A 23,771-nucleotide genomic window follows, 5' to 3' on the forward strand; every position below is an offset into this window, starting at 1 on the left:
GATACTCGGTCTTTATATATTTCCTTTCTAAAAACACCAGAATGAAGACTTATCAGCTGTTTAAGTACGAGTGCTCTGAGGCCGCACATGACAAGAACAAAGAGGAAGCGCGGAATAACAAATTGGATTCTGGTAACTGTCTTGGGTACACCCATCGTAATGGACATAGTCCCAGGTCTTTTTTTTGTATATTTTTCTTCTTTTCGAGGCAGAGACATAAACTTGGATACCGCATGAGACAAGAAAAACAAAGTAGAAGACCCATAAAAGTACTAAAAGAAAATAATAATAGAAAGACCAGCATAGCAACGAAATCAAACTGGCTAATCTCCTCCGTCATCTCAATAATCAATCTCAAACTTATTTCTTCGAAGCACCACTGGCGGTGCTGCTCTTATCACTGGGGCCGAGTCCTCGGCTCTTGCGAGCATTCTCTCTGCGCTCGTTCTCTAGCTCCTGTATAACCTCTTGTAGAAGATGTTCTGGGACACGCGAGTCGGGATCATCCGCGGCACGCTGCGAATTGATCTCGCGTGTGTATTGTTCAACTGTCTTACCAGTGGCGGTCTTTGGTTGGTACTTTTTCTTGAGAGGCTTGCGGTGCTGGAAAGTATGGCGAGCCAATAGATGTTTGTCGTCTGGCACTGCGGGCTCGAGTCTCTGAGTGCCGGTCTTGGTTGGGGTGGGCGTGGTCGGGGCTTTGCCTTTGGCTTTGTCTGGGGTGTCCTTCTCAATTGGCTTGAGAGTTGAGGAAGTACTTGGTGTGGCCGGAGCCTCGGGGCTTCCTTTAAGGGGAGTTTCCTTCTCCATTGGTTTGATAGTCACGGCTGTGTCGATGGCCTCGGTTTCGGCTGGCTTCGAAGACTCGGCTGGGGCTGGTGTCTGAAGACTGGCGCGTTCCCGCGACTCATCGGTATCTGGTGTCTTGGGGCCGGCTTCAGAAGAGGACCCAGTGCTTTCTTCGTGCTTGGGATCAATCTGCAATGGTTGCTTGGCTTCTTCATTCGAGTTTTCATCCTTTTGTTCAGGTGGTGCAGTGCAGATAAGGGTAGTTTGAAGCTCGTTGGGTTCATTTTCAGGCTCATTCTGATGCTTCTGTGATTGAGAGTCATCCACAGGAGCGGCGGGCTCGATTTGAGTTTCAGTAAGCTCAGCTGCATCTGTTGTCTGGACTTCTTCCTTCAAACCACTCGAAGCTTGCGTAGAGACCGGGTCGGTCTGCGTCTGAGTAGGATCAGCCACGGGAGCCATGTCAGAGGCCCCATCGGTGTTAGCATGGCACGGTCGGGTCAGTTGGCGTCCTCTCTCAGTCCCATCGCTGACGATCTTCGTCTGTGTCAGGGTTGTCTCAGATGCACCGACTCTGGGAGGTGAATTGGGGTTCTGATGACTTTCCATACTCGAGTGCCGGCTACGATAATCACCAGCACCAGGCGAGTAGGGTTGAGTATAGCCTTGCTGCATGTAATCACCACCCGGATAACCAACCCAAGCTGGCTGCATACCCTGGAAGACTTCGTTGGCAGGGTAGGGCTCATAGTAGAGTCGCAAGTGTTCTTCGGTGTCAAACTGGGGCTGACTGGAGACAATCAAAGGACAGTCGGGACGAGGTGGCAGGCGTCGGCGGTGGGTAACTGGAGGCGGGACAGCCTGAGCTTGGGTCACGATAGGTGGGAGAGGGTTGGGTGGCTGGAATGGTTGATAGATAGGGAACCCGGGGTTTGGCATAGCTGTGTACTCCGTAGGATACGGTGGGGGTGGGCCGTCAGCCATTGGAATTTGGTTGAACACCATAGGGTTGGGGAAAGCACCTGGAGCTACGAAGCTTGGATTGGGATAGCCTGGTTGGAAGTTGTTGCCCTGAAGGGTCTGGGGGAAGTTGTTAGGGTAAGTTTGATTGAACATGGGGTTGGGATAGCCTTGATTGAACTGGTTGTTGTAGCCCTGAGGGAAATTGTTGCCGGGGTAATTCTGAGAGAAAGACCCGTGAGGTGGATTACCCTGATTGTTGAAAGGTGGATTTTGGTTATTGCTGGAAAATGATGGGTTTTGTCTCGGGGGACCCCCAGGGCCATTGCGAAACCCGCCTCTGCTGCTATTGCTGCCACTGTACCAAGGACGATGATAGCCTCTACGGCCGTTGTATCGCTGCTGATTGCCGCGGGCTGGGGGAGGTTGGTTGGAAGGCCTATGTCCTGGAGCAGGGTAGTCCTGAGGAAGCTGGCCCTCCTGGGGAAGCTGACCGTCCTTGTCCATATTGGCTCTGATCAAATAGTATCTGCGGTTGTTTTGAAAATACTAGAACATCCCACGCGGTCAGCAGAATCAGGATGAGTTTGAAAAACTACGTACCTGAAGGGCATCTGCGTAATCGTCGGGGTATGCGAAAGTAACAATGCCAAAGGTAGAGCGGAAGCCCTCCCAGTGGACAAAGGGCTTGATGGTTATATTCTCGAGAGCACCATGTACCTTGAGAACAGAGAGGACTTCGTCTCGAGTAACCGGAGAGTCAGAAATGTGGCCGAAGAAGGCAGTTCCTGGGGAAAGAGTCAGGAAGGCTCGATGAGAAGGTGCAATGGAGAGATGCAGATGATACAGCGGACACAGTAGATACAAATAGACACAGCAGATATAGCAGATGGGAATGTCACAAAGAACAAAAGAATACTCACGTTTGCAGTTGGACAATTCCAACCTCAACACCCGATTATGAAGGACCAATTGTCCGTTCTGCTTCAATGCTGATGTTGCTGATTTAAGATCCTGGTTCTCATATTAGCCTGCATGTCCCTATCTCCAACTATATCACCTTGGGCCTTACTTCGAACTGTACAAACCCAACGGGGAGTTTTCGGTCGTTCGCTATTTTGATTTTAACATGGCATCGTCCAAACACAGAGATCAGCGCAGTAAGATCATCCTCCAACCGCTGCATAGACATTCTAACAGATAGACTAGGGATCTTGGTCAGTACATATATATATATATATAACCAACCAGCCTGCAGGAATACTTACTTCCCCACAAACACACAACAACTGGGAAGGAAAAGTCCCTGTGCATTTCCCTTGGTTGGCTTTTGGTTCAGTCGGTCTGCACGAGGAGAGTATTTGGGCTTGGCTGGCTCAGCAGTTTGTTCTGGAGTGCTAGGGTCCGAGCTACTAGACTCAGGGTCACTGGTTTCCGAAGCCGTATGTTCGTGAGCATCATCTTCTTGGACGGTAGGCTCTGGGGTGTGAGATCCCTGAGTACTAGGCTCAGAGCCATCCTGCTCAACATAGTGAATGGCCATTTGGGTATCCAAATCAACCAAAGGGTGGCTAAATATTGTCCGGTGATAAAACGAATGGGTTTAACTGTGATAAACGAGAGTGATATAAAACTATGAACTGCGATAGAGAGAAGCAAAGAGCAGACTATTCAGATAACTACAGAGAATGGGGGGAGCGTCTGCGAATACCATCTCCGTCGCCAAATTGGGATAGATATCAGAATATCCGTTTTTCCGACCAGATCTCCCCGACACAGACAAGTAGATAGAATCTCAACCATGGTATAGTCCCGAAAGTCATCGACTAGAACAGTGGGATTTGAGTCAGAACTGAGCCATGCTTACAACAGTGCAAGCCAGTGGTTCACCATCACGAAATCCATCAAGGTAGTCGGAACCAGGCATTCACGATGGGTTTTATCCCGCAGATTGCATGTGAAATCTCGTATATAGTTGGCCATGGAGTATGGAGACGGATTCTACCATATCCTATAAAAGGCAATACGCATTACCTCCATTCAAATGTCGGCCAACTGAAGTATAAAAGCCACAAGGGCTACACCTAAGCATCAGAATGTCGTCAGTTGTCGGCAAATGCATGGCAGTTGGTATCCAGACACAGCCGTCTAGAAAGATGCCCAACAAAAAGGAGATAATTGAATAAAGAAGTTTATAAAAAATGCTGCCTTCGAAAAATCAAAAACGAAACCAAATACTTAGCGTGAATCATGAACCCTTGAGGACTGGACCCTTGGAAAATAGGGTGGTGACATAGTGACGTGTAGTATATGATTCAGAGAAAACGTGTATCCAGCTGTATGCTGAAACGAAATAAAAACCTTGATATCGAGGAGAAAAGCCAGTTTATCGTGTAGAAGCAATCGTGTAGATGCACACGGAGCAGAGAGCAGAGAGAAGAGACCAAACAGCACAAACAAGCTATCTTATCGCCGTTCACGCCACCTCGGAAAGCCGTTGGACATAACTACCGCCGTGAGCTTCCTCTTCCCCCAGATCTCCCTCAATTACTCCAGTATGTTCCATCCCACCCGCCGATTAGCCCAGGGCGGGTTCTTCAGACGAAGTGCCGATGAATTCGGCCGTCTATCAAAGATTGGTAAGTTGTGTCAATGCCGTCAGTCTGGCCGCTTGACTAAAGATTCGCAGCCTGGAACACAGAAGCCCTGCACACCCCTACCAAACCTTATACCCTCCTCAATTTCGAAGATGAAAGCACCGTGACAGGATGCAAGACCATGGCCGACCGTGCCGTCGGAGGCTTCAGCACAGCCACCCTAGACTTCGAACCCGCCGAACCTTCCTCGAATACTCCCTCGCATGCTCGCTTCCACGGTAGCATCTCAACTAAACTTCCAGATAATTGGCGCGTTGAAAGGACCGGTATGTGCTGCCTAGACGAAATTACACTACACCCGATGGCGTAAACAGCGCAATACGGCACGGAAGAAAAACCATTGCTAATACCGGCACACCAGGCTACGCCGCGTTCCGCAACCAAGACCGGGGCTACTGGCTCTTCGGCAAGCTTTTCTGGGATGTCGATCCCTATGCGTATCTCGCGCTGCGCATCAAGTCCGATGGCCGGCGATACACCGTTAACGTGCAGACCGATGCCGTTGTCGAGACCGATATCCACCAACACAGATTATACACGCGACACCACCGTGTGCGCGACGCAGAAGCCACCTCCGAGGATGCATATAGCTTCCAGGCTGACACACCCGATGCCGCTGAGGATTTGTATCCAGGCGGCATGCCTGCCGCGCTCTCAGACGTCCCGCCCGAATCGACAATCATTTCAACCTTTACCAGCACAACGACTTCGGGCACGGATGGGTGGGAGACCGTACTATTGCCATTCAACTCGTTTGTACGAACGAACCACGGATTCGTTATTGAGCCACAGACCTCTTTGACTCGGCAGCGGGTTAAGAGTATTGGTATTGGTCTCACGGACCGTGTTGAGGGACCCTTTGATCTGCGCATTCACAAGATCTGGGCGACGAATGGAATTAGTGAGGCGGAGGTTGAAGAGGAGCGTCGCATTTGTGGGGCTAACGCGCTGCCTCTTGATGAGGGTGTCCAGTCTGGTTGGACTGATACGCCCAAGCAAACTCCCATTAAGAAAGAGAACAAGCAGCAGACCCGGGATTCAAATGCCAAAGGTCTCAAGGGCTTGAAGTCTGAGTGGGAGGAATAAAGGTAGGGTATAAAAGCCATTTATCTGTATAATAATCTCTGCTATGACAATCTATGCCAGACAGCACCCTTCGGACATAACCTTGAAATTTCATTTTCATCCCAAATTATTCATAAACAGATACCTCGTGTCTAATTTTGAAATCCTATATATACCCCCGAAATGCCTTGTCCGTTGCCTCTAGTTCGAGACACCGCCCGTGATCTTCTCCCAAGCCTCCTGGTACTTTTCCGCGGTCTTGAGCGCAATATCATCAGGCATGCGCACACCCTCCTTGCCCTTGAGACCCTCGCTGACCAACCAGTCACGCAGGAACTGCTTATCAAAGCTGGACTGGCCGCGACCGATAGCGTAGGACTCTTTAGGCCAGAAGCGAGAGGAATCGGGAGTCAGGACTTCATCAGCCAGCACAACCTCGCCGGTTTCCTCATCAACTCCGAACTCGAACTTGGTATCGGCGATGATCACGCCGCGAGCGAGAGCGTACTCATGCGCGGTCTTGTAGAGCTCAACGGCCATCTTGGCAACGGTCGAGGCGTAGGGCTCACCCAGGATGGCGACGGCTGTGGATTGACAGACGTTAGTGTCTGTCACGTTGTATATTATGCAGATATATGGGACAAAAAGAACGTACCTTGATCGGGATGAATGTTCTCATCGTGCTCGCCCTGCTCTGCCTTTGTGCTGGGGGTGTAGATTGGGCCGTCGGGGAAAGCCTGGCTCTCCTGCAGACCGGCGGGGACCTTGATTCCATGCACGGTTCCGGACTTCTTGTATTCATTCCATGCCGAGCCAGTGATATATCCGCGAACGATTGCCTCGATGGGGAGAATGCGCAGCTTGCGGACTTGCATACTGCGATTTTGCAGGATCGGACGGAGCGATTCTGGAATCTGGGGTGGGAGATCGAGGGTGATGAAGTGAGTACGGAGGGCGGGGTTAGCCTCAGTCAGAGCCTTGAACCATGTTTGCGTGCAAAGGGTGAGGAGAACGCCCTTGTTGGGAATTCCCTAATTTCAAAGAAAAACCAGCGTTAGCACGTTGCGTAATTAGACAATTGTGGTGTTGGTGTGGGGGAATTGTACATTCTCCATAATCACATCGTAGGCGGAGATACGATCGCTCGCAACGAAGAGGAGGGTCTTATCGTCGATCTCATAGAGATCGCGGACCTTGCCTCTGGCAATCAGGGGCAAAGCACCCTGCAAATCTGTGGTTGTCAGAGCTTGAGCCATTGTGCAATTGTACAATTGGTGAGTTGCGGAGGGAAAGTAGTTATGCGTCATACCTTTTCCCCTAGTTGTCCCGCATTCCTGCCTTGCAGCCTCAGGTGTCGATTAATTATTCCCCGGACACACGCGCCCTTGGGAACAATATACCGTTTGAGAGACCACAGCAAGATGGGACAGCCATAGTGCAGGCAAAATGACGCGTTATTTGACTCCCTGGAGAGTCTCCTTGCTGTGTCTGGTCACACTGTACGCCGATGGCGTTGTGCCCAACTCTTCAGCTATTCACGTCCTCTCGTTTCTCACAGCGGGTCTGTTCCCACTAGATGCCGCCGATAAGCAATGGGAGGAGCATTACATGCCGACAATTTCGGAGTTCGAAAAGTGTCTATCTGGCCAGGAGTCATCTGTTCCTGGGCGCACGCTCTGGGACTTGTTTCTGAAGAACCTGTGGTCCATCGACTCGCTGGATGCTTTGGAAACTTTCTTCAGCGATGTTATCCTGTCGCTACTGGAAAAATCGCGTGATGAATTGATCCATGAGAGGGACAATGGAATTGTACCGGAGAAAGATGATCGCATGCGCTTGTCTAGGAGTTCGCCGCTGGGCATATTCATACGGAGAGCTTACCTTGAATATACGCGATTGCAGTTCCACGATTCTGTGAAACTCTGGACGGGATTCGTCAGATATCGTCTGCCAACATACAGCTACTGGAGTCGCAGGCATCACGAGGCCGGGGAAATCGCCATTGATGTCAATTTACGCGACCTTGGACTGGATTCCACTAGCCACCTTTCACAGGTGGTGTATGGTAATATCGAAGATGAAGATGAAGAAGAAGAGGTCAGCGCCAAGGACGCAGAGCGATTGCTTGAGTTCCAGGTTGGTGAACTTCAAAGTATGCTGATCTCTTCTAACCTCATGAACATGTGCTAATGGGTGTAGGAATGGGAGGCAGAGTTCCAGATGAAATGAGGGCTCAGCTGAAGCGCATCATCACTGCAGAGTCTTCAATTCCAGTACAGATGCACTATCTAGAGTATGTCCTGGTCAAAATGATCATTGACGTATATCGGAACTAACTCAATCTTAGATATTTGGATGCCTGGAGGGCGGGAGATTACACCTCAGCTTTTGATAATCTCCACCGCTACTTCGACTACACTATGCATGAGAGCCTGGACAGAAGTTCATATCAGTTTGCGCTCCTGAACTTAGCTATCATGCAAGCAGATTTCGAGTGTTTCAACGAAGCTATCTCCGCCGTGCAAGAGGCCGTTGCCATCGCTCGCGAGTCTCACGATATGAACTGCTTGAACTTCTGTATGAGCTGGCTGTATCACTTCAGCAAAGCCTTCCCAGAGCAGATGAGAGAAGTTCAGAATAGTGGAATGCTGGGCAATGAAAAAGAGGGCCTCGCTTTCCTCAAGTACAAGGCCAAGGAGACCGAAATGTGGTCTCTCATGAGTACCACATTGCTAAGCGAAGCCAAATTGGAGATGCAACAAGTAAGGATGTCGTTCTTCTTTGAAAGATCAATGGATGCTAATGAAAAACAGGGAGAGAGTCTTGCCTCGATTGTCGAAACATTTGTGCGAGCATCCCACGTTAATGTGATAAAGGGTCTTGTCAGTCCCACGGGTGCCCACATGGGGCTGCATGGATCCATGTATGCCAGGATAGGTAAGGTCATAAAGGTCTAGGTTGACTGTGATGACGCTAACATACCCTGGCAGGCGCAACTCATCTTGCTTGGCTGAATACAGAGGTATTCCGCGAGTGCTATTCAGAGAAACAACCTCACGATGACTGTGTCAGGATTACATTCCGAAACTGCCAAATAGTATGTGAACTTTTCATTGGGCTATGTGACAGACATGCTGACTTTTCACCCGCAGTTGACCCAAAAGGGCAATTACAAGGAGGCATCCACGCGGATGAATAAAATCGACCCAGAGAAGCTGCGTTCATTCAAATACAATAATGCATGGACTTGGTACTCAGGGCTTCTGCAATTGCGGCGCCAAATCTGTCGGTAAGTACCTCTAACTAAATGCAATCCTCCAAGCCCAAGTCTAACACTCTATAGTGATGATAAGGTGGCCGTCGAACACATCCTAGCGCAACTTGAAGCAGTGCAACTCCGCGATTTCGACATGCGCCTTCTTCTGGCCTTCCAATCCATAGAATTCACCATGCGCCAGGGCGACTATGGCCGCGCCTTAAGAATGGTCGAGCAAGCCGCCCACTCAATGCAACCAGAGAACTTCGACGTCCATTCCCAAGTCAAGCTCCTCTGTCTCAAAGCCCAAATCCTCGGAAAATCAGGCCAACCCCAACGCGGCTTCTCCCTCGCCATGCGCGCCGCAAACATAGCACATCGCTCAAAACTCCTCGCTGATCTCTGGGAGGCCATTTGCACACTATCAACGGTGTTACTAAGTCTCCGCGAATTCGAAGCAACAGGCGAACTCGTCGAGAGCATCATGCCCCAGATCCTGGAGTCAGAAGACTACGGCCTTATCGCGAATGCATATTCGCTGCTCGTTGATGCGAATATGGGTATGGCGGGTGAGCTGTGGAGCTTGAAGGGACGGGACTCGACGTCCGCGCGAAAAGAGCATATCAATCGTGCTCTTGGGTACATTGACTCGGCGTATGATCATTTCGAGGAAATCGAGGATATCAAGGGTCAGACGGAGATGATGGCTAAAAAGGCTACTGTGATGCATCTTACAGGCGATCCGGTCTTGGCTAATGACTATGCTGCTAAGTATCTGGATCTGCGGAGACGACGGGGGACTGAGATATGATGCAGGAATAATAATACAATCGCGAGTCCCGATGCTATTCCATCATCGTAGTACATGCAGATACTAGCTTCTCCTGTCTTGATAAGATGACTATCTTGGAAAGGTGTTCTTTATATCGCATAGAATGATACGTATCATTCTTGATCGGGCCTATCCCATGATGCCGGGCTGATTCAGAGCTGAAATTGCTCAATATGCGGCCGCCAGTTCATTCGAAACGAGGAATTGCTTTCGAGGTCATTTCTAGTATGATCAGACTGGGTCTCTGTGTTGAACAGTCCAATTGACTTCCCTTGACAGTCCGTCTGATGCCCTATGACCGGCAAAGATGCTCGGCCCCTGGATCCTTGAATATCCACCCTGTTTGCGATGAGATCACTCAATAGGGCTATTTTGAATCTATATCTTCAATTGCTAGTTTATTGGTCATAGTCGAATCCTGCCAAACTCTAGAGGTGTTGAGCTTTCCAGGGGTTTTATCGATTCAGTCAACATGATGTCCGACAGAAAAGCTCCAAAAAAAAGCCCCAATATACAGCTCTATTGGCCCCAGAAGCGAGATTGAGCAGACTAGATTGCCGAGAGCAATAGAGAATATGTTGTATAGAGAGAGCGTGCTGTGTAATGCGGGGGAAGAGTCCCGGGACAATGCCAAGCCATGGCCCGTGCGCCCGCCCCGAAGCTTGGCACTCGTTTGGGGGTTCCTGAGTGGTTCTGGGTGGTCCTGGGTCTTCCTGGCATATGGATTGTGCGTTCGCGGGGCAGCTTCCCTTTGCGTTGACCGCGGGAGAAATCGGCATTGGACCGTTGCTCCTTTCCCGACGTATCCCACAGTGGAGTTACTCGAGTCTCCATTAGCATCTCCACATGGTCTCAGGATTGTCCCCGCAATATACCCCTGCCGTTTAACCGAGTCCCTAAAAGGCATAGTTTTGCCCAGATGGCCATTCGGTGAGCGATGAATGAATGCATGGACTGGATAGTACAGAGCATTGCGTACAATGATCACCCAAGGAAGTTGATCAATAGACTCAACATCTACGTTGTATACGGAGTACTCCGTACAAGAGGATAATATAGGCCGCCTCCCCCCAGCCAAGACAGCCCCCAACCACCCCCACGGACACGGAAAATACACAGATTTCCGCTGTGCACCCGGTGAGTCTAGAACTCGGATCCGGAGTTGCCCCGGAATTGATCATTAGCCGGTACATCAAGCCGTGGTCTCGGAGTTAAAACCGCTATCACGCCGATCTATGAAGTGATACTCCGCACCGGCTTCTGGCCCCCAAATTCCTGAATTTTCATCTTCCCCCCTGCAATTCCTAGAAACACGATTCACAAATACTCTCATAAGCACTATTATACAAAATGCCAAACCCCCCCACGACCTCGTCCCCAAAAACCAGACAATGGACCTGTCCCCCCCCTCCCAGCTCTATAAGCCCTAACAAACACTCAACCCCCCCATCCAACCCCCCCAAACCACAACCCCAACCCGACCTCCCAATCCCCCCATTCCGCAACGTCTCCGCCTGCAACCGATGTCGCATCCGCAAACACCGCTGCGACCAACGCCTGCCACGCTGCGAAACATGCGAAAAAGCCCAAGTCCGCTGCGTCGGCTACGACCCCCTCACCAAACAAGAAGTGCCCCGCAGCTACGTCGCCTTCCTGGAAAGTCGCGTCAACTACCTCAACCAAGTCCTCCTCGACCACGAGATCTCATTCAAGCCCGCCCTCCCGTACGACGAGGAAGAGACATTGAAGATCGAAGCCGGGCAGCGCTCCGAACGGGGGTTGCGGGATTGGCGCGAATTGTCCGAGACGCCGGGCTTGCGGAAGAGGAAGTCGGCTGATGACGCCATCCCGGCGAGACAGATGAAGCGGCTGGCGCAGCTGAATGTGTTGCTGACGGACTTGATTACGGATGCGTGCGGGCATCGGGGGAGGGAGGGGGAACGGGAGGAGAGGAGACGGGATGGTTCGCTGGAACAGAGATTGCCGTGGTCGCCGCGGAGTTTGGATTCTGTGGATCATAGTGATAGTCGGACGAGTCCGGAGTCTGAGTCGCCGGGTTCTTCGCGGGAGTCATATCGATATCTCAAGACGGCTTCTGGGGGTGGTGCTTCTTTGAGTGGTGCTAGATCGGGGTCAGGGTTGGATCGAGGGCTTGATGGGCAGGGGACGAGGACACGGCCTGGAATTGATCCTGGATTGGTGGATTTTAAGATCCCTGATACTAAGCCTTTGATTGGAGAGGGGAGGTCGGGGAATACTGTTCCCAGGCCTCTGGATCTTCCCAGTCATGTTCCGCAGCAGAAAGTGGAGGACCCTCCTGTGCCCGAGCCCAAATTTGATATCGCTGCTGATTTACTCCGAGGGCGGATGGAGAGGGAGAGGGAGAGGGAGAGGAACAATTTTGATTTGTTGGACGAGTTTCTTGTTGACTGGACGGATTGATCGTTTTTGTTGCCCCCAGGGATACATGTATTAATGAATGTGATTATTAGCCTGATAGACTTGATTTATGATATAGAATGTTTCTTATTCATTAGAGATAACGAATTGAAAAAGAACATCAGAAGAATACATTCTGTCAAGACTAAATATTGCAAGTAAACCAAGTCCTAGATCGTCAAACACAATTCAAAACCCCAGCACCATTAGATTATACCGAAATAGGTCATGCCAAACCAATCTTAAACAGCAATCGTCGAGACAGTCGAAAGCCCAGAGCCCATAGAATCCTTGAACGCATCAACCTGGACGCTGTACTCCCCGCCAAAGGCAACATCATCTTCCTCCCGAGCAACACTCTCCTTTGAAGCATGCTTCGCCGGCCAAATCTGATGCCCAACAACCTCCTCTTTCGCAAAATGCTCCATAACAACCTCCCGCACCGTCTTCTGGAAATGAAGCGGACCCTTCTCCATCTCCGGATGAAGCTGACCATTAACAAACACACCGGCATTGAGATTCTTCTGCGCATGCACGCACAGATACTTATCTTCCGACATGATACGCTTATACATATCACTAATAAGATTGAAAGCTTCATCAGTGGCATGCTTATGACGGTAGACCTCATAGCGCATCACACATTGCGTCGGGCTCGTTGGCGTGAAGCGTTGCATAAAGAAGAAATTAGGACTAGAAGATATAACCATCAGCAATGAGCTCATACCCAAGAACCGTATATCCACCCACGAGATATTAAACGAAGCATTCGGCCAGAAATACGTCGTTGCAATGCGGAATCCCTTCTCAATCTGATCATCCCGCTGAGCCCCATAGTGCTGGATATGCCCATCCTTCGTCCGAACATAATAGGAGTTCAGATCGGCGATGGTAGGAATATCCGGATGCGCAACTTGACAATGATAGCACTCGTTATAGTTATCCGCGAGAATCTTCCAGTTAAACTCGCCCTCCTGATCCCACGTATGGTCAAAGACATAGTCTTCGAAGTTATAGTGCTGGAACCGGGGCTGCTCGTCGGCACCGTCGAAGTCGTCTTTCCATGCTACTTCGGGTGTCTCGCTGGCGTCGAGGTTCACCCAGATGAAACCGTTTGTGTCGATGTGTACGTGTGCAGGGAAGAGGTCGTTGCTGTGGAAGGCGTTGATGGCTCCGTTGTCATCTTTGGCGACGAGGAACTCGTAGCCTGCGGCGTCGTAGTGGACGCAGTCGCCTGCGTTGGGGATGCGGTGCTTGTGTGTGGTGAGGAGCCATTTTCGGGAGAAGATGGATCGGCGTTCGAGTTCGTACATCTCTTGGGATGTGTACCAGGATGCGGGGAGTGCCCGGATAGGCTTCTTTTCGTCTTTTGCTGGGATGGCGGTGGTGCCGAAGAAATTTCGTAAGAAGGACATTGTGGAATACGAATTGCGAAGTCACGGATGTATAGTTGGAAACAATCAATCAATTCGGAGGTTGGAAGGTTCAATTTGAATGCGCTTTGTAGTTCTGAACTATACGGGATCTCGAAGATAGAGCTGCTCTTCTAAATAGCCACAACTAAGACCATCCTGCCATGTCGTACGGACCTTGCAAGGCTCCATCCGATGCATATGCCGGTTCTCGACCTTGCGAAGCCGAGTCTGATGACATATTTGGAGACTCATTGCATCCCAGTGGCCATTTCTGACGGGCGATATAGGTGTTTACCGATCATGTGACCGGGAGTTCAGCAACCGGACCGAGTGGCTTGAAGACAAACGAACACTCCTCACCGTCAGAAGAAGCCCAGTGGTTGTGCAAGACGGGCAGGTGATCGAACTCCGAACCGTTGGCTGTTCGGAGTGTAACCGATCGCCGGCCTAAAAAGACCTTAAATGGCAGTGTTGATCCTTTGCCAAGGCGATATAGATGATAAGCCGGGGTTAGGGGATTGTTGTGGACCTGTTTTTGATTAATAGACAGCGGATAACACAATGGCGGTGGTGAGCAGGGGTTCGATTCCGACATCGCCGGCGTTGGAGTACTTCAACATAATCACCGCAATCAGGAGACGAAGCATAAAGAAATGCGATCCTTGGCGCTTGTAGGGTTGTTGATTTAGCAAACCGATAGACACGGACCTGCACCATGGAGCTGTGATAAAATCAGTAGCTGGTCCCCTAGCAACAGTGTTTACTATAAGATTTCGATCCCCGACCCTCGCATAGGGGCAGCAATCTTTTGCTGATACGATAAGGTATCTTTGTTCCCCAATGTAAACAATTTGATTGCCAATGACAGGGATGGAGATCCTGACGTGCGAGGCTACCGCATGGTGGAGATTAAACAAAGCGCAATCTCGCTATCGCCCGAGGCAAGGCACTCTCCCTAACTCTCGCAAAAGGAGTTTGCACATCGTGTACTGTTTCCCAATATGTTCCAGCGGTGAGTTAGTTCAAACGCATCATGATTCACACGCTGAACAACCCCACCGAGGCTCACAAACGTCACCAAACCGGCGGTGACACGGATAAACAGCGCTGATCGATATTCAGTCCCTGGATACGGAATACGTTGTGCGATGTAAGTGGTCGAATTATTAAAGAACGCGCTGGTGATCAGTGGGACTTGATAAGCGAGGCCAGAGGAGCAACAGGACAAGCCTAGAAAATGACAGGGAACACGGAGCTTGAGCTGGGCAAATAGGTACGGGGAAATAACGCACACGTAAGTCCCTGCAAGTCACCGAATCAACGCGCGAGATTCAACGGGCGCAGATCAGGTGATTGGTCAGCGTGGATCTGTGATGAACAGGTACTCCATCCATCGATGTACAGTATACATCAGTATACATCAGTGTACATCAGTGTACATCAGTGTACATCAGTGTACATCAGTGTACGGAGTACGTCAAGGTACACAGCCCGGGCGACAGGTCACTTTTGGAAAGGGTTCTGATCTGACAGGACCCACCCATGCAGTACACTGGAGTACAGTACATACACCCGAGACCTCAAAGCTTAGTCGGTGCGGTATCTATCTAGCATATATGACGTGGGAGAAGAAACATAAAAAAAAAGAATATTTGCGATTGAAGCGTGTGGCACGTTAGCTATACAAGAGAAGATGTTTCCAAAAGATCGTGTCCAGGGAATTATATAGTAATTAGAACAGGAACGAGTAGATAAACACCAGAATGGTCACAACGGTAGCGACCATATACTCAAGTTCGAACCAAGCAGCCTGGCCACCAAACGCGATTTTCTTACTCTGCTTGGTCGGGTGCGCAACGCCAGTCTTGGGGTCGCGGACGAGGAGCTCTTCACGTTCCGGCATGATGGGTGGGTCGATGGCATAGGAGATGGGAGTCCACAGAGAAGTGCAGATGTAGAGGAAGGTAAGAGGGGGCCAGAAGGCGTGCGTGATAAGACAGAGGATAATATCATGGAAGCCAGAGTTCTGGGAGAAGCAGCGGTACGAGGAGATGACGACGCCAATGAGGGTGGCATAGACGAAGGCAAGGTGGAAGCTGGCCATATAATTGAGCAGAATCACACGCAGGCGAACGAACATGTTTTTCGATTTCTTTGGGTCGCGCTCATTTAGGGCGGAGCCGAGAGAACCGGTGGGCTTGAAGGCCTGGGCTTGGCCGCCCAACCAGGTAGGCAGCAGGAAGGCGCGCACAATGCACAGAGCGATGTAAGGAGACATCCAAAGTTGGTAACGGGAGCCTCGTTGACCGGTGTGATAGCCGGCCGGGATGAAGAGGGCCATTTCACAAAGACGGTTGGAGATGGTGGCGGCGAAGCAGGCCCAAATCAGCCAGCGGAGTTGTTCTTCTGTCGCAAAGGCAACCAGACGCTTACCCCACAAGAGGATGATGGGGATGGCGAAGAGGGAAGCGGTCAACAGGAGAGTATAGACACTAAGAGTTGCATACAGGAAACCAGAGAAACGCTGAGCGACAGTCATCTGTTTGACAGCATCGCCCCAAAGACAGAACTTCAGCTTGGCAGCCGTGTCGACGGTTCCAATAGCCCATCGTGTACGCTGTTTGAGATGGCCACCAAAGTCTTCTGGCACGGTACCAAACTGCAGAGGCTCGTGGATGTACGCAGTTTTCCATCCCTTTCCAAGCATCAGAGTCGATGTTGCGACATCCTCAGCCAGGGATCCAAGTGGGAAGTTGCCGATCTCTTCCAGTGCCTCGCGTCGAACAACGTAACCAGATCCAGTGCACCAGGCCACACCTAGCGCATCTTTGATCGGCTCAATAACATGCACAAAGAAATCCAGACTTTGTGCCAGCGGGTCCGACGCAGGGGTGTTGTAGAAAAGTTGCGGCGGACACGCAAGGGCCATCTTGGGATCCACCAGCAAGTGGGGAAGGATAGCGCGAAGCCATTCTTGTTCGGGAATCTGCCGATTGCCAGTTAGTACACAAACTTTCAATTCGAACCAGGCTGGATATTTGTAATTACCATGTCGGCGTCCAATGCGGCCATGAACTGGCCAGCACCTCCAGGCAAGAGATTGACCTGCTCCAAACCGTAGTTGAGATTGCCGGCCTTGAAGTGGTGGGGCTTTCCGGGGATCTTTTCACGAGCCATGTAGATGATGTTGGGATAGTTCATTGCGAGTTGCTCACAAGCGGCCTCAAGAGTGGCAGACTTGGCGTCGTCCAAAATGATTACCCTCATCCTATCGCGAGGGTAGTCCTGGTCACACGCACCCCGGACGGTATCGAGAACGACTTCGTCATCCTCTCCGCAGCAAGTGATGAACACATCCACTGTAGGACATTCACCACCCGTCAATCTCAGCTTGGCACGGCCTCTCTTCTTCAAGGCCATCATGGTCCAGCAGTTGTGCATGAGGGAGGGGATCGCAACGGCAATTTCAATAGCCACAAAGACCCACGCTCCAGCATATGAGACTCCAGCAATATTCTGAGCCATAATGATGCAGGCAATTCTCAGCCCAAGATAGAACAGGTAAATACCGGTGTTGGCAAAGGTGAGGAATGGAACCAGGGCAAATACCCATCTCTTCCATCCTTTCCATGTGTCCACATCATCGCGGTCATGAATGCGAGCAATTGATCCAGACTTGACCCAATCCTTCTCAAATCCTGGCGACACAGGCGAGCTCACTAGAGGGGCAAGACTCTGGTGACTTTCCTGGACGGCGTTGTTTTGGTACTGTGGGACAAAGACCGGTTAGAACGGGATCTATAGAGAAGAGACCAAAAGCACAAAGGAGAGATTTTGATTACCAGACTTGGTGACGCCGACCGCGAGTCATACGGCGTTCGAGCCTCCCAAGGCGTGTTGGAATAGGAATCTGAGTGACCCGACATGTGAGCGGTGGGTTGGAGCCAAACGGGTTGGCCGTAGTCGTCCGTAGGGAAATGGCCCGGTCTGATCGGAGTGAGAGGTCTCGGAGAGATTGGAGAGGGAGAAATAGTCTCTGGCTGTTCAAAGCTATGGTTCGGATGATAGGCTCGATAGGTATTCAACTCGACCTTTTCGTCCTGATCATCGTGACCATGGCGTCTGTCCATTCTCGGAGGGAAGAGCGATAAGACCTAACGAGGGAAGATCGCAAAAATGCTGAAAACGAGTGTGATCAGCCCGAAGAGCTGGAATGGAAGAATGGAAACGGGTGGAAAAGAAGCATACACATTCTTATTGTTAGGGTATCGGTGGTACACCTCTAGAAACGGTTTAAGCCCTGAGGCTAGGGCGTGGCCGCATCCGTAAAAATAGAATCCCATTTTTTCCAAATGTTCCAGAGTCCGGGTTTCCAAGGTTTCACTGTGTTTTGGGGGGCATTGTTTTCACTCTTTTTCGTTCTTTTTCAGGATCTGAATTTCCTATTTGATCGGGGTGGCTCCGCTTGCATCAAGCGCGTACCTGTTTTGGGCTTGGCTCCGTCCTGTATGCCGGGGTAATCTTACCGGCCCATTTTATTTTTGCAAATTGCCTCCTCATCGGACCAATCAGCGGCGGCCATTGAGGGCCAGTTCCCACCCGGTGACGTGGTTGCAGGATGTATGTTCCTGAAAAGTACGGAGTACATGGTACATGGTATGTACCTGAAAAGAAACCGGAAATGCAGGTGAAATGCAGGTAAAATGCAGGTGCAAAGGACCATCAATACCAATACGGGGCCCTGAATGAGCACACCATTACCACGCTAAGGACCCACGGGGACGCTCTTCTTATCAACAAGCGTTGGGTGGTCAACGCTTGATTCCGATCTTAAACACACTAGGCCCAATGCATCTGTGTGAATCCATCTTTCCTTTCTTGCCTGGATAGCGAGAATTTCGCCTTTGCTATTCGCTGTCGAATCCTTTGCTGACCAGGGTTCTTTTTGGTTATCTTTTTTTAGACTTCGGGACTTGCTGATTTGCAATTGCTTCGTGACTTTCACTGCCTTACTTGATATCCTCGCCGGCCATGATCTTCGGATTAGGACTACTGGTCAACACGGTCCTTGTGGGCATCCCAGTTGGGGCAACTGTTGGAGCACTGGTGGGAATTGATGCCCACCGAGCTGCGACAGGCCAGAAGGCTCTATTCACCGGTGGAAACAACGAGGACGCCATAGGTTCTGGGGGTGGTGGTCACGGTGGTCACGGCAGCGATAGTACTGGCGATGGCGGTGGCCATGAAAGCACTGCTGGCACCGGCGTGAGAAACACTCAATACTGTGACCTGTCTTATGGAATCACTCCACCGTCAAAGACTGAACAATATATCCGTGAGTGACCTCGACATTGAACTACCCGTGGATGTTGAACAATCACTGATTGAGACTCTAGTGAACCCTAACCAGTGGGGTGTGACATCAACTTCCACAGGAAACGGGCTGTGTATGAATGTATGGAAGACATCTATTCCCATGTCTTCGGAGTGAATGCTAACAGTGCGATCATTTAGGTCACCACATTCAACAACCAGACCTATGTACCCCAGACCGCTCCGGAATTCTCCGTTACATGGCAATTCGACCCTGGCCCAGAGACAGCACCTGTCCACGGATACCCGAACGTTCGAATCGACGATATTTTGCCGAAGGCGCTGGATACAATCTCCGAGTTGAATCTCGACTTGCATTGGACATACGGACTAGGCGATCAACCCGCCGAGTCAACAGACAAACAGACATTGAAGGATGAGAATCTCGCCGCCAACGTTGCCATTGATATGTTCTTGGACAGCGATGAAGACAAAGCCAAGAATGGAACCGATGCCAAATTCGAGGTCATGGTGTGGTTCTGGATGTCATCTCTGGTGGCCCAGCCCCATGGTTGGGGAAAGCCAGAAATTAACCGCACTCTGGATGGGACAACATTGTGAGTTGTGCTTCTTGATTGCGATCCGTTCCGATGCCACTAGCTAACACATCTTTCAGCACACTCTACTCTGGTAAAAATGACCAAGACCAGCAGGTCTTGTCCTGGGTTACGGACGTCATGACCGAGAAATTCACTGGGGATATCTACCCTCTCATCACAGATCTATACAATCTGGAAGGCGACGAATACCCTGCGAAAGACGACTATCTGGGCAGTTTGAGTTTCGGAACAGAAACCTATTCTGTGGACAAGAATGTCACATTCTCCGCCAAGCATTACAAGATCGATATCCAGACTTCGAAGTGAGGGTGTATACATTGTATGATCATGAGCATTTGTTTTTCCTTCTTTCGACACATAGATACACATGGAGCGTCATATCAGTTTAGTTCTCAATATCATTTTCATATATCCTTGATGTTGAACATTGATCGACCGGGTTGCATTACTTGTCTGCCAAACATTCCATCGCCGAAAACAGAACAAAGCATCGTATGCTCCCGCTGCAACTTATGTTTTCAATTATTCAAGGTAAGCGGGCGTTATCGGGCACATTCTTTGTAGAAATCCGAAAAGAACCCCTATCAGACTACAACCTAAGACAAGTATCTCGGGACCAGCGATTCCTCCGCAACAGTACAGGGGTGCCATAGATGTACCATTAGACGTGATGATCGGCGCACTTTGCATTAACGAAGATTGCATCTTGTTCAGAATGATTGAAAGAACGAAAACAGAAAGATATTCTCAAGTATTGACTATAGTCTATAGTCCTATAGACATTGAGCCGACTCCCGATACTCCCTCCTCGCACTCCATGGAAGAAGCTTTATCCAATTGATAGCACAAAGAGCCATGAGATCGGAATATCCGACTGTAGAGTCCCTTCCAACCCAGAACAGCAAGACGGACTATGGCTTCCGGTTTACATCTATCTATACTAAGTGACATTTCAAGGAACTGCCACACCCAGAGAAGACACTACATGATTCTCGAAATGGATATCATCGCAGTCTTTGGCTGCCTCTGATTCTTCGCCAAATACCCAAGACAGCAGACGATCGGCAATGCCAATGTCCTCTATACAGTTCCTCAGATCAAATGCATCCTGGGTTCTCTGCAATAACTTTCCTCGGTGGCATGAAAGAATACTCCACATAAGTTATAATGTCGATGGGAACTGTGCACGTTCGGCTGTAGGCGAGGGCAGAAGCTGGATACGATATCCGCAATGCGGTTCGGAATTTGCGAGCTCACGTTCTCCTTCACCGCCGACCTGAAGCGTCGCTTCGCGCTTCTCTTCGTTGTGGCGCTGCCCGGACTACGTTTGAGGGTCTCTGCGTGGGTGGTTTACAGGCTGCTGGTGAAATGCATTTGGAATGAAGGTATGGGTTGCTTGGATAGGGTGTGTCGGCCAGATTCTATACGTTGTGAGGAAACTTCAGGCGTTATGGCTCACTTGCCCAATGATTGATTATTTACTCCGTGCGGAGTACACTCTCAGGGTTTGCTTCCCATAGGCTCGTCCTATCCGGAGCAGGCCGGGGGATGCATTGTCCACACAGACGTGGCCCGCCCACCACGGAGTACAACATGCAACAGTCCTCACAGCGACCGGGGACGAGATCACCGATGTGTGTCTGAACGATCTTGCAGCGCCCAATGAATCACAGCTCTCTCGTGCGATTTCCAAGCGAGTCTTTGGATAATGGCATGGTGGTTTTGTCGTGAATTGGATTGGAGTCTACTCCATAATGGTCCCCGGACTCCACCCCGTCCAGTCTGTATTTCCAAGCGAAGGCCGAGATTTACCTTCGCCTCCCGCGTTAACATATTGTCACCAGCCGCGACCGCACTGTCTTTCGCATGTAGGCATACTGATGGCAAGAATTACTGCTGGGCTGGATAGTGGATGTTCTTTCTGCTGACCATCGGTGTTGTAGATGGTGTGAGTGGTAGTTGGAGAGACGGCGACTGGGGATTATCCCCGAACCCGAGGGCGGTCTGAGTCAATGCCGATCGACAGTGTGGATTTGTCATTTCTCCGACTAAAGACCGTCTCTCGTTGGCTTCTTATCACAGCGGTGAGGTTCTCATTGGGTTGGGCTACTATATGGCTTGTTTGGCCTAGGATGCCAATTAAGATGCCAAAGAGCGCACTATAATATGCCTAGGATCAATAAGCTTGGCCAAGCGTTGGTGGCTTGAGACACCCTGGTCCTTCGATATGTATCCCACTGGGGCCGAGCCTCCAAGCCGGTTTTGTCTTGAACTCTCTCATGCACCGTTCTGAAGTGTGGGTTTGATCGGGATGCATTGCGATACGCTGAAAAATGAGAACATGGTGGGTTTCGATGTTGTGATGCACATCGAGTGTTGCGCATGAAACGGGTGGCGATTCAGACGCGAACGACGGGCCGAACTCGGGAAGCCGCTAGAGCTCACGATGTGTCAAACTTTGCTGCGTGCCGTCCTTGGCGTTGAGCACGACATCGAGGTCCACTTGGCTCGTTTTTTGATCGAGTATCTTTTTCTTTGCGTTTCTTCCTTAAGCTGTTTATTGTCCTTTGTACAGAAAAAAGAGGGTGTTTGTACATTATGGCCTCTCTCGAGCCACAGCTCCCGTCTGAGCACGATGATGATGCTCGAACCATCACCGTTACCGGGTCTCGGGCATCATGGTACCGGTCTATCCCATTCCAGATCGCCATTGCGAGTGGTGTCTCATTCACGGCACCTGGCATGTGGGATGCCTTGAACAACGTGGGAGCGGGTGGTGCCGCTGAGCCCTATGCTGTTTCCGCCGCCAACGCTTTGCTTTATGGATTGTTTGCTATTGTGTGTGTCGCCGCCGGTGCTATCAACAATCGCATTGGTCTCAAGTACGGCTTGATGATCGGTGCTGTTGCTTACCCGATCTACGGCGCTGGCCTGTACACTAACAACTACCACCCCACGACATGGTTCCTGCTTTTCGGTTCCGCGCTGTGCGGTATCTCCGCAGGCTTTTTCTGGGCCGCAGAGGCGGCTATTATCATCGGTTATCCTAGTCCCAGTGAGCGTGCTTTCTACCTTGCCATCTGGCAGACGGCCAAAGCCGCTGGCCCTATCGTCGGTGGTGCTATCAGTTTGGGTTTAAATGCAAATACATCCAAGGCAGGAGCCGTCAGCGAAGCGACGTATATCACCTTCATTTCCATCATGTGTCTCGGTCTGCCGATTTCGCTCTTCCTCAGTCCTGCTGAGAAGGTGCGGCGCAAGGATCGCTCTCTTGTCGTTGTGGAGAAGAAGGAAACTTGGGGCAAGGAGCTCATGGCTGTCCTTTCGTTGCTCGCCACACGCCGCGTCCTCCTGCTTATGCCCGCCTTCTTCATCAGCTATTTCTACAATGGCTTCCTGAGTACATGGCTGACCACCTACTTCACTGTCCGATCCCGTGCTTTCTCCTCATTCTTAACCAACTTTGCTGGAATCGCCTCCTCCTTCCTCCTGGCCAACCTTCTTGATCGCCAAAATATCTTCATCAAGACCCGCGCCAGGATCGCCTTCTGCACCATCGTCGTGCTGCTCACCGGCACCTGGATCTGGGCCACCATCCTGCAGAAGCAGTTCTACGACATGGCCGAGCCCCCAGTCTGGGACTGGTTCACCCCCGGGTTCAACAAATCCTACGCACTCATCTTCTTCTGGACCTTCGCCGGCCAAGGGTTTCAACAATTCCTCTACTGGCTGATCGGCCAGTACAGCACGGACATCTCGTCTCTGTCCTACCACTGCGGTATCCTGCGCGGATTCGAAGCTCTGGGACAGACCGTTGCATGGGCCATGCAGTCCGAAGGCAATGCGAACCACTTCGTCAGCATTGGTCTCAACTTCGGAATCACATTGCTCGCATTCTACCCGACATGGATCATTCTCTCTGAATTGGAGCACAGCCACGAGGTGCAGGTCACCGCGGATGATATTGTGCACAAAGGGGATGACACAGCAGCTTGAGCTCTGTGCCCCGAATGACTTTCTGATTTATTGATTTTTTTCACGGTTCACTGGGAACTGTTTTTGTTTTAATAGATAGATACCCCCTCATCGCTCTTACTCAACGCCGAGCTTTTATGTATAAAAATAAATTACTTCAACAGACTAAACAGGGTTTCAGCCGATCGGCTATTCTGATTTTAACTTTCTCCATGTACTGCACTCGATCCACTACCTAATCGAGATCAAGGTTCGGAACGGCATGGTATGCAGGGTCCTGATGATCCCAGGCGATCTTCCATCTCGTCTTCGAATCATGGAACCCACCAGTAAACGGTCGGTTTCGAATTAACCTTTGAGCTAAAAAGCCACCTATCCCAGCCTGCATTAGGGCACTATTGCGCCATCCACGTACACGCCATCGCCGTACAGGGACTTCTGAGCCACGGA

At 50.5% G+C, this 23,771-nt stretch overlaps 11 protein-coding genes across 11 annotated transcripts; 7 read left to right on the forward strand and 4 right to left on the reverse strand.

Annotated features, from left to right (window-relative positions):
- Positions 1-360: 360 nt before the first annotated feature.
- Positions 361-3,292, reverse strand: N7457_006149 (uncharacterized protein; the record flags this gene model as incomplete). Its single annotated transcript, XM_057177193.1, has 5 exons — positions 361-2,298; positions 2,353-2,537; positions 2,673-2,763; positions 2,822-2,954; positions 3,018-3,292. 5 exons carry the CDS (start codon positions 3,290-3,292, stop codon positions 361-363), a joined length of 2,622 nt encoding a protein of 873 aa, XP_057031495.1.
- A 1,014-nt stretch (positions 3,293-4,306) lies between these two features.
- N7457_006150 (CIA30 family protein) lies at positions 4,307-5,492 on the forward strand (the record flags this gene model as incomplete). The annotated part of the gene is made up of 3 exons (XM_057177194.1): positions 4,307-4,388; positions 4,439-4,672; positions 4,768-5,492. 3 exons carry the CDS (start codon positions 4,307-4,309, stop codon positions 5,490-5,492), a joined length of 1,041 nt encoding a protein of 346 aa, XP_057031496.1.
- Positions 5,493-5,672: 180 nt separating this feature from the next.
- On the reverse strand, positions 5,673-6,727 carry N7457_006151 (phosphoribosylaminoimidazolesuccinocarboxamide synthase; the record flags this gene model as incomplete). The annotated part of the gene is made up of 3 exons (XM_057177195.1): positions 5,673-6,055; positions 6,127-6,502; positions 6,578-6,727. 3 exons carry the CDS (start codon positions 6,725-6,727, stop codon positions 5,673-5,675), a joined length of 909 nt encoding a protein of 302 aa, XP_057031497.1.
- Positions 6,728-6,917: 190 nt separating this feature from the next.
- On the forward strand, positions 6,918-9,538 carry N7457_006152 (putative anaphase-promoting complex subunit Apc5; the record flags this gene model as incomplete). The annotated part of the gene is made up of 7 exons (XM_057177196.1): positions 6,918-7,623; positions 7,671-7,764; positions 7,819-8,233; positions 8,285-8,408; positions 8,462-8,568; positions 8,624-8,760; positions 8,815-9,538. 7 exons carry the CDS (start codon positions 6,918-6,920, stop codon positions 9,536-9,538), a joined length of 2,307 nt encoding a protein of 768 aa, XP_057031498.1.
- A 1,371-nt stretch (positions 9,539-10,909) lies between these two features.
- N7457_006153 (uncharacterized protein) lies at positions 10,910-12,001 on the forward strand (the record flags this gene model as incomplete). Its single annotated transcript, XM_057177197.1, has 1 exon — positions 10,910-12,001. The coding sequence occupies one exon, from the start codon at positions 10,910-10,912 to the stop codon at positions 11,999-12,001; it is 1,092 nt and encodes a 363-aa protein (XP_057031499.1).
- A 239-nt stretch (positions 12,002-12,240) lies between these two features.
- N7457_006154 (RHO alpha subunit C-terminal catalytic domain-containing protein) lies at positions 12,241-13,413 on the reverse strand (the record flags this gene model as incomplete). Its single annotated transcript, XM_057177198.1, has 1 exon — positions 12,241-13,413. The coding sequence occupies one exon, from the start codon at positions 13,411-13,413 to the stop codon at positions 12,241-12,243; it is 1,173 nt and encodes a 390-aa protein (XP_057031500.1).
- A 1,732-nt stretch (positions 13,414-15,145) lies between these two features.
- N7457_006155 (glycosyltransferase family 2 protein) lies at positions 15,146-17,543 on the reverse strand (the record flags this gene model as incomplete). The annotated part of the gene is made up of 3 exons (XM_057177199.1): positions 15,146-16,399; positions 16,462-17,181; positions 17,256-17,543. 3 exons carry the CDS (start codon positions 17,541-17,543, stop codon positions 15,146-15,148), a joined length of 2,262 nt encoding a protein of 753 aa, XP_057031501.1.
- A 901-nt stretch (positions 17,544-18,444) lies between these two features.
- Positions 18,445-19,652, forward strand: N7457_006156 (glycoside hydrolase family 12 protein; the record flags this gene model as incomplete). Its single annotated transcript, XM_057177200.1, has 4 exons — positions 18,445-18,748; positions 18,810-18,868; positions 18,928-19,343; positions 19,403-19,652. The coding sequence occupies 4 exons, from the start codon at positions 18,445-18,447 to the stop codon at positions 19,650-19,652; spliced, it is 1,029 nt and encodes a 342-aa protein (XP_057031502.1).
- Positions 19,653-20,125: 473 nt separating this feature from the next.
- N7457_006157 (uncharacterized protein) lies at positions 20,126-20,507 on the forward strand (the record flags this gene model as incomplete). The annotated part of the gene is made up of 2 exons (XM_057177201.1): positions 20,126-20,269; positions 20,304-20,507. Coding segments are annotated over 2 exons (348 nt in total), but the record flags the coding sequence as incomplete, so codon positions are not given.
- Positions 20,508-20,513: 6 nt separating this feature from the next.
- Positions 20,514-20,729, forward strand: N7457_006158 (uncharacterized protein; the record flags this gene model as incomplete). The annotated part of the gene is given in 2 exon segments (XM_057177202.1): positions 20,514-20,534; positions 20,547-20,729. The coding sequence occupies 2 exon segments, from the start codon at positions 20,514-20,516 to the stop codon at positions 20,727-20,729; spliced, it is 204 nt and encodes a 67-aa protein (XP_057031504.1).
- A 1,215-nt stretch (positions 20,730-21,944) lies between these two features.
- N7457_006159 (Major facilitator superfamily domain general substrate transporter) lies at positions 21,945-23,342 on the forward strand (the record flags this gene model as incomplete). Its single annotated transcript, XM_057177203.1, has 1 exon — positions 21,945-23,342. One exon carries the CDS (start codon positions 21,945-21,947, stop codon positions 23,340-23,342), a length of 1,398 nt encoding a protein of 465 aa, XP_057031505.1.
- Positions 23,343-23,771: the final 429 nt, after the last annotated feature.

The sequence above is a fragment of the Penicillium paradoxum genome (genome assembly GCF_028828445.1).
Source record: "Penicillium paradoxum strain IBT 22861 chromosome Unknown utg000005l_segment0_segment0, whole genome shotgun sequence".
Classification (NCBI taxonomy): domain Eukaryota; kingdom Fungi; phylum Ascomycota; class Eurotiomycetes; order Eurotiales; family Aspergillaceae; genus Penicillium; species Penicillium paradoxum.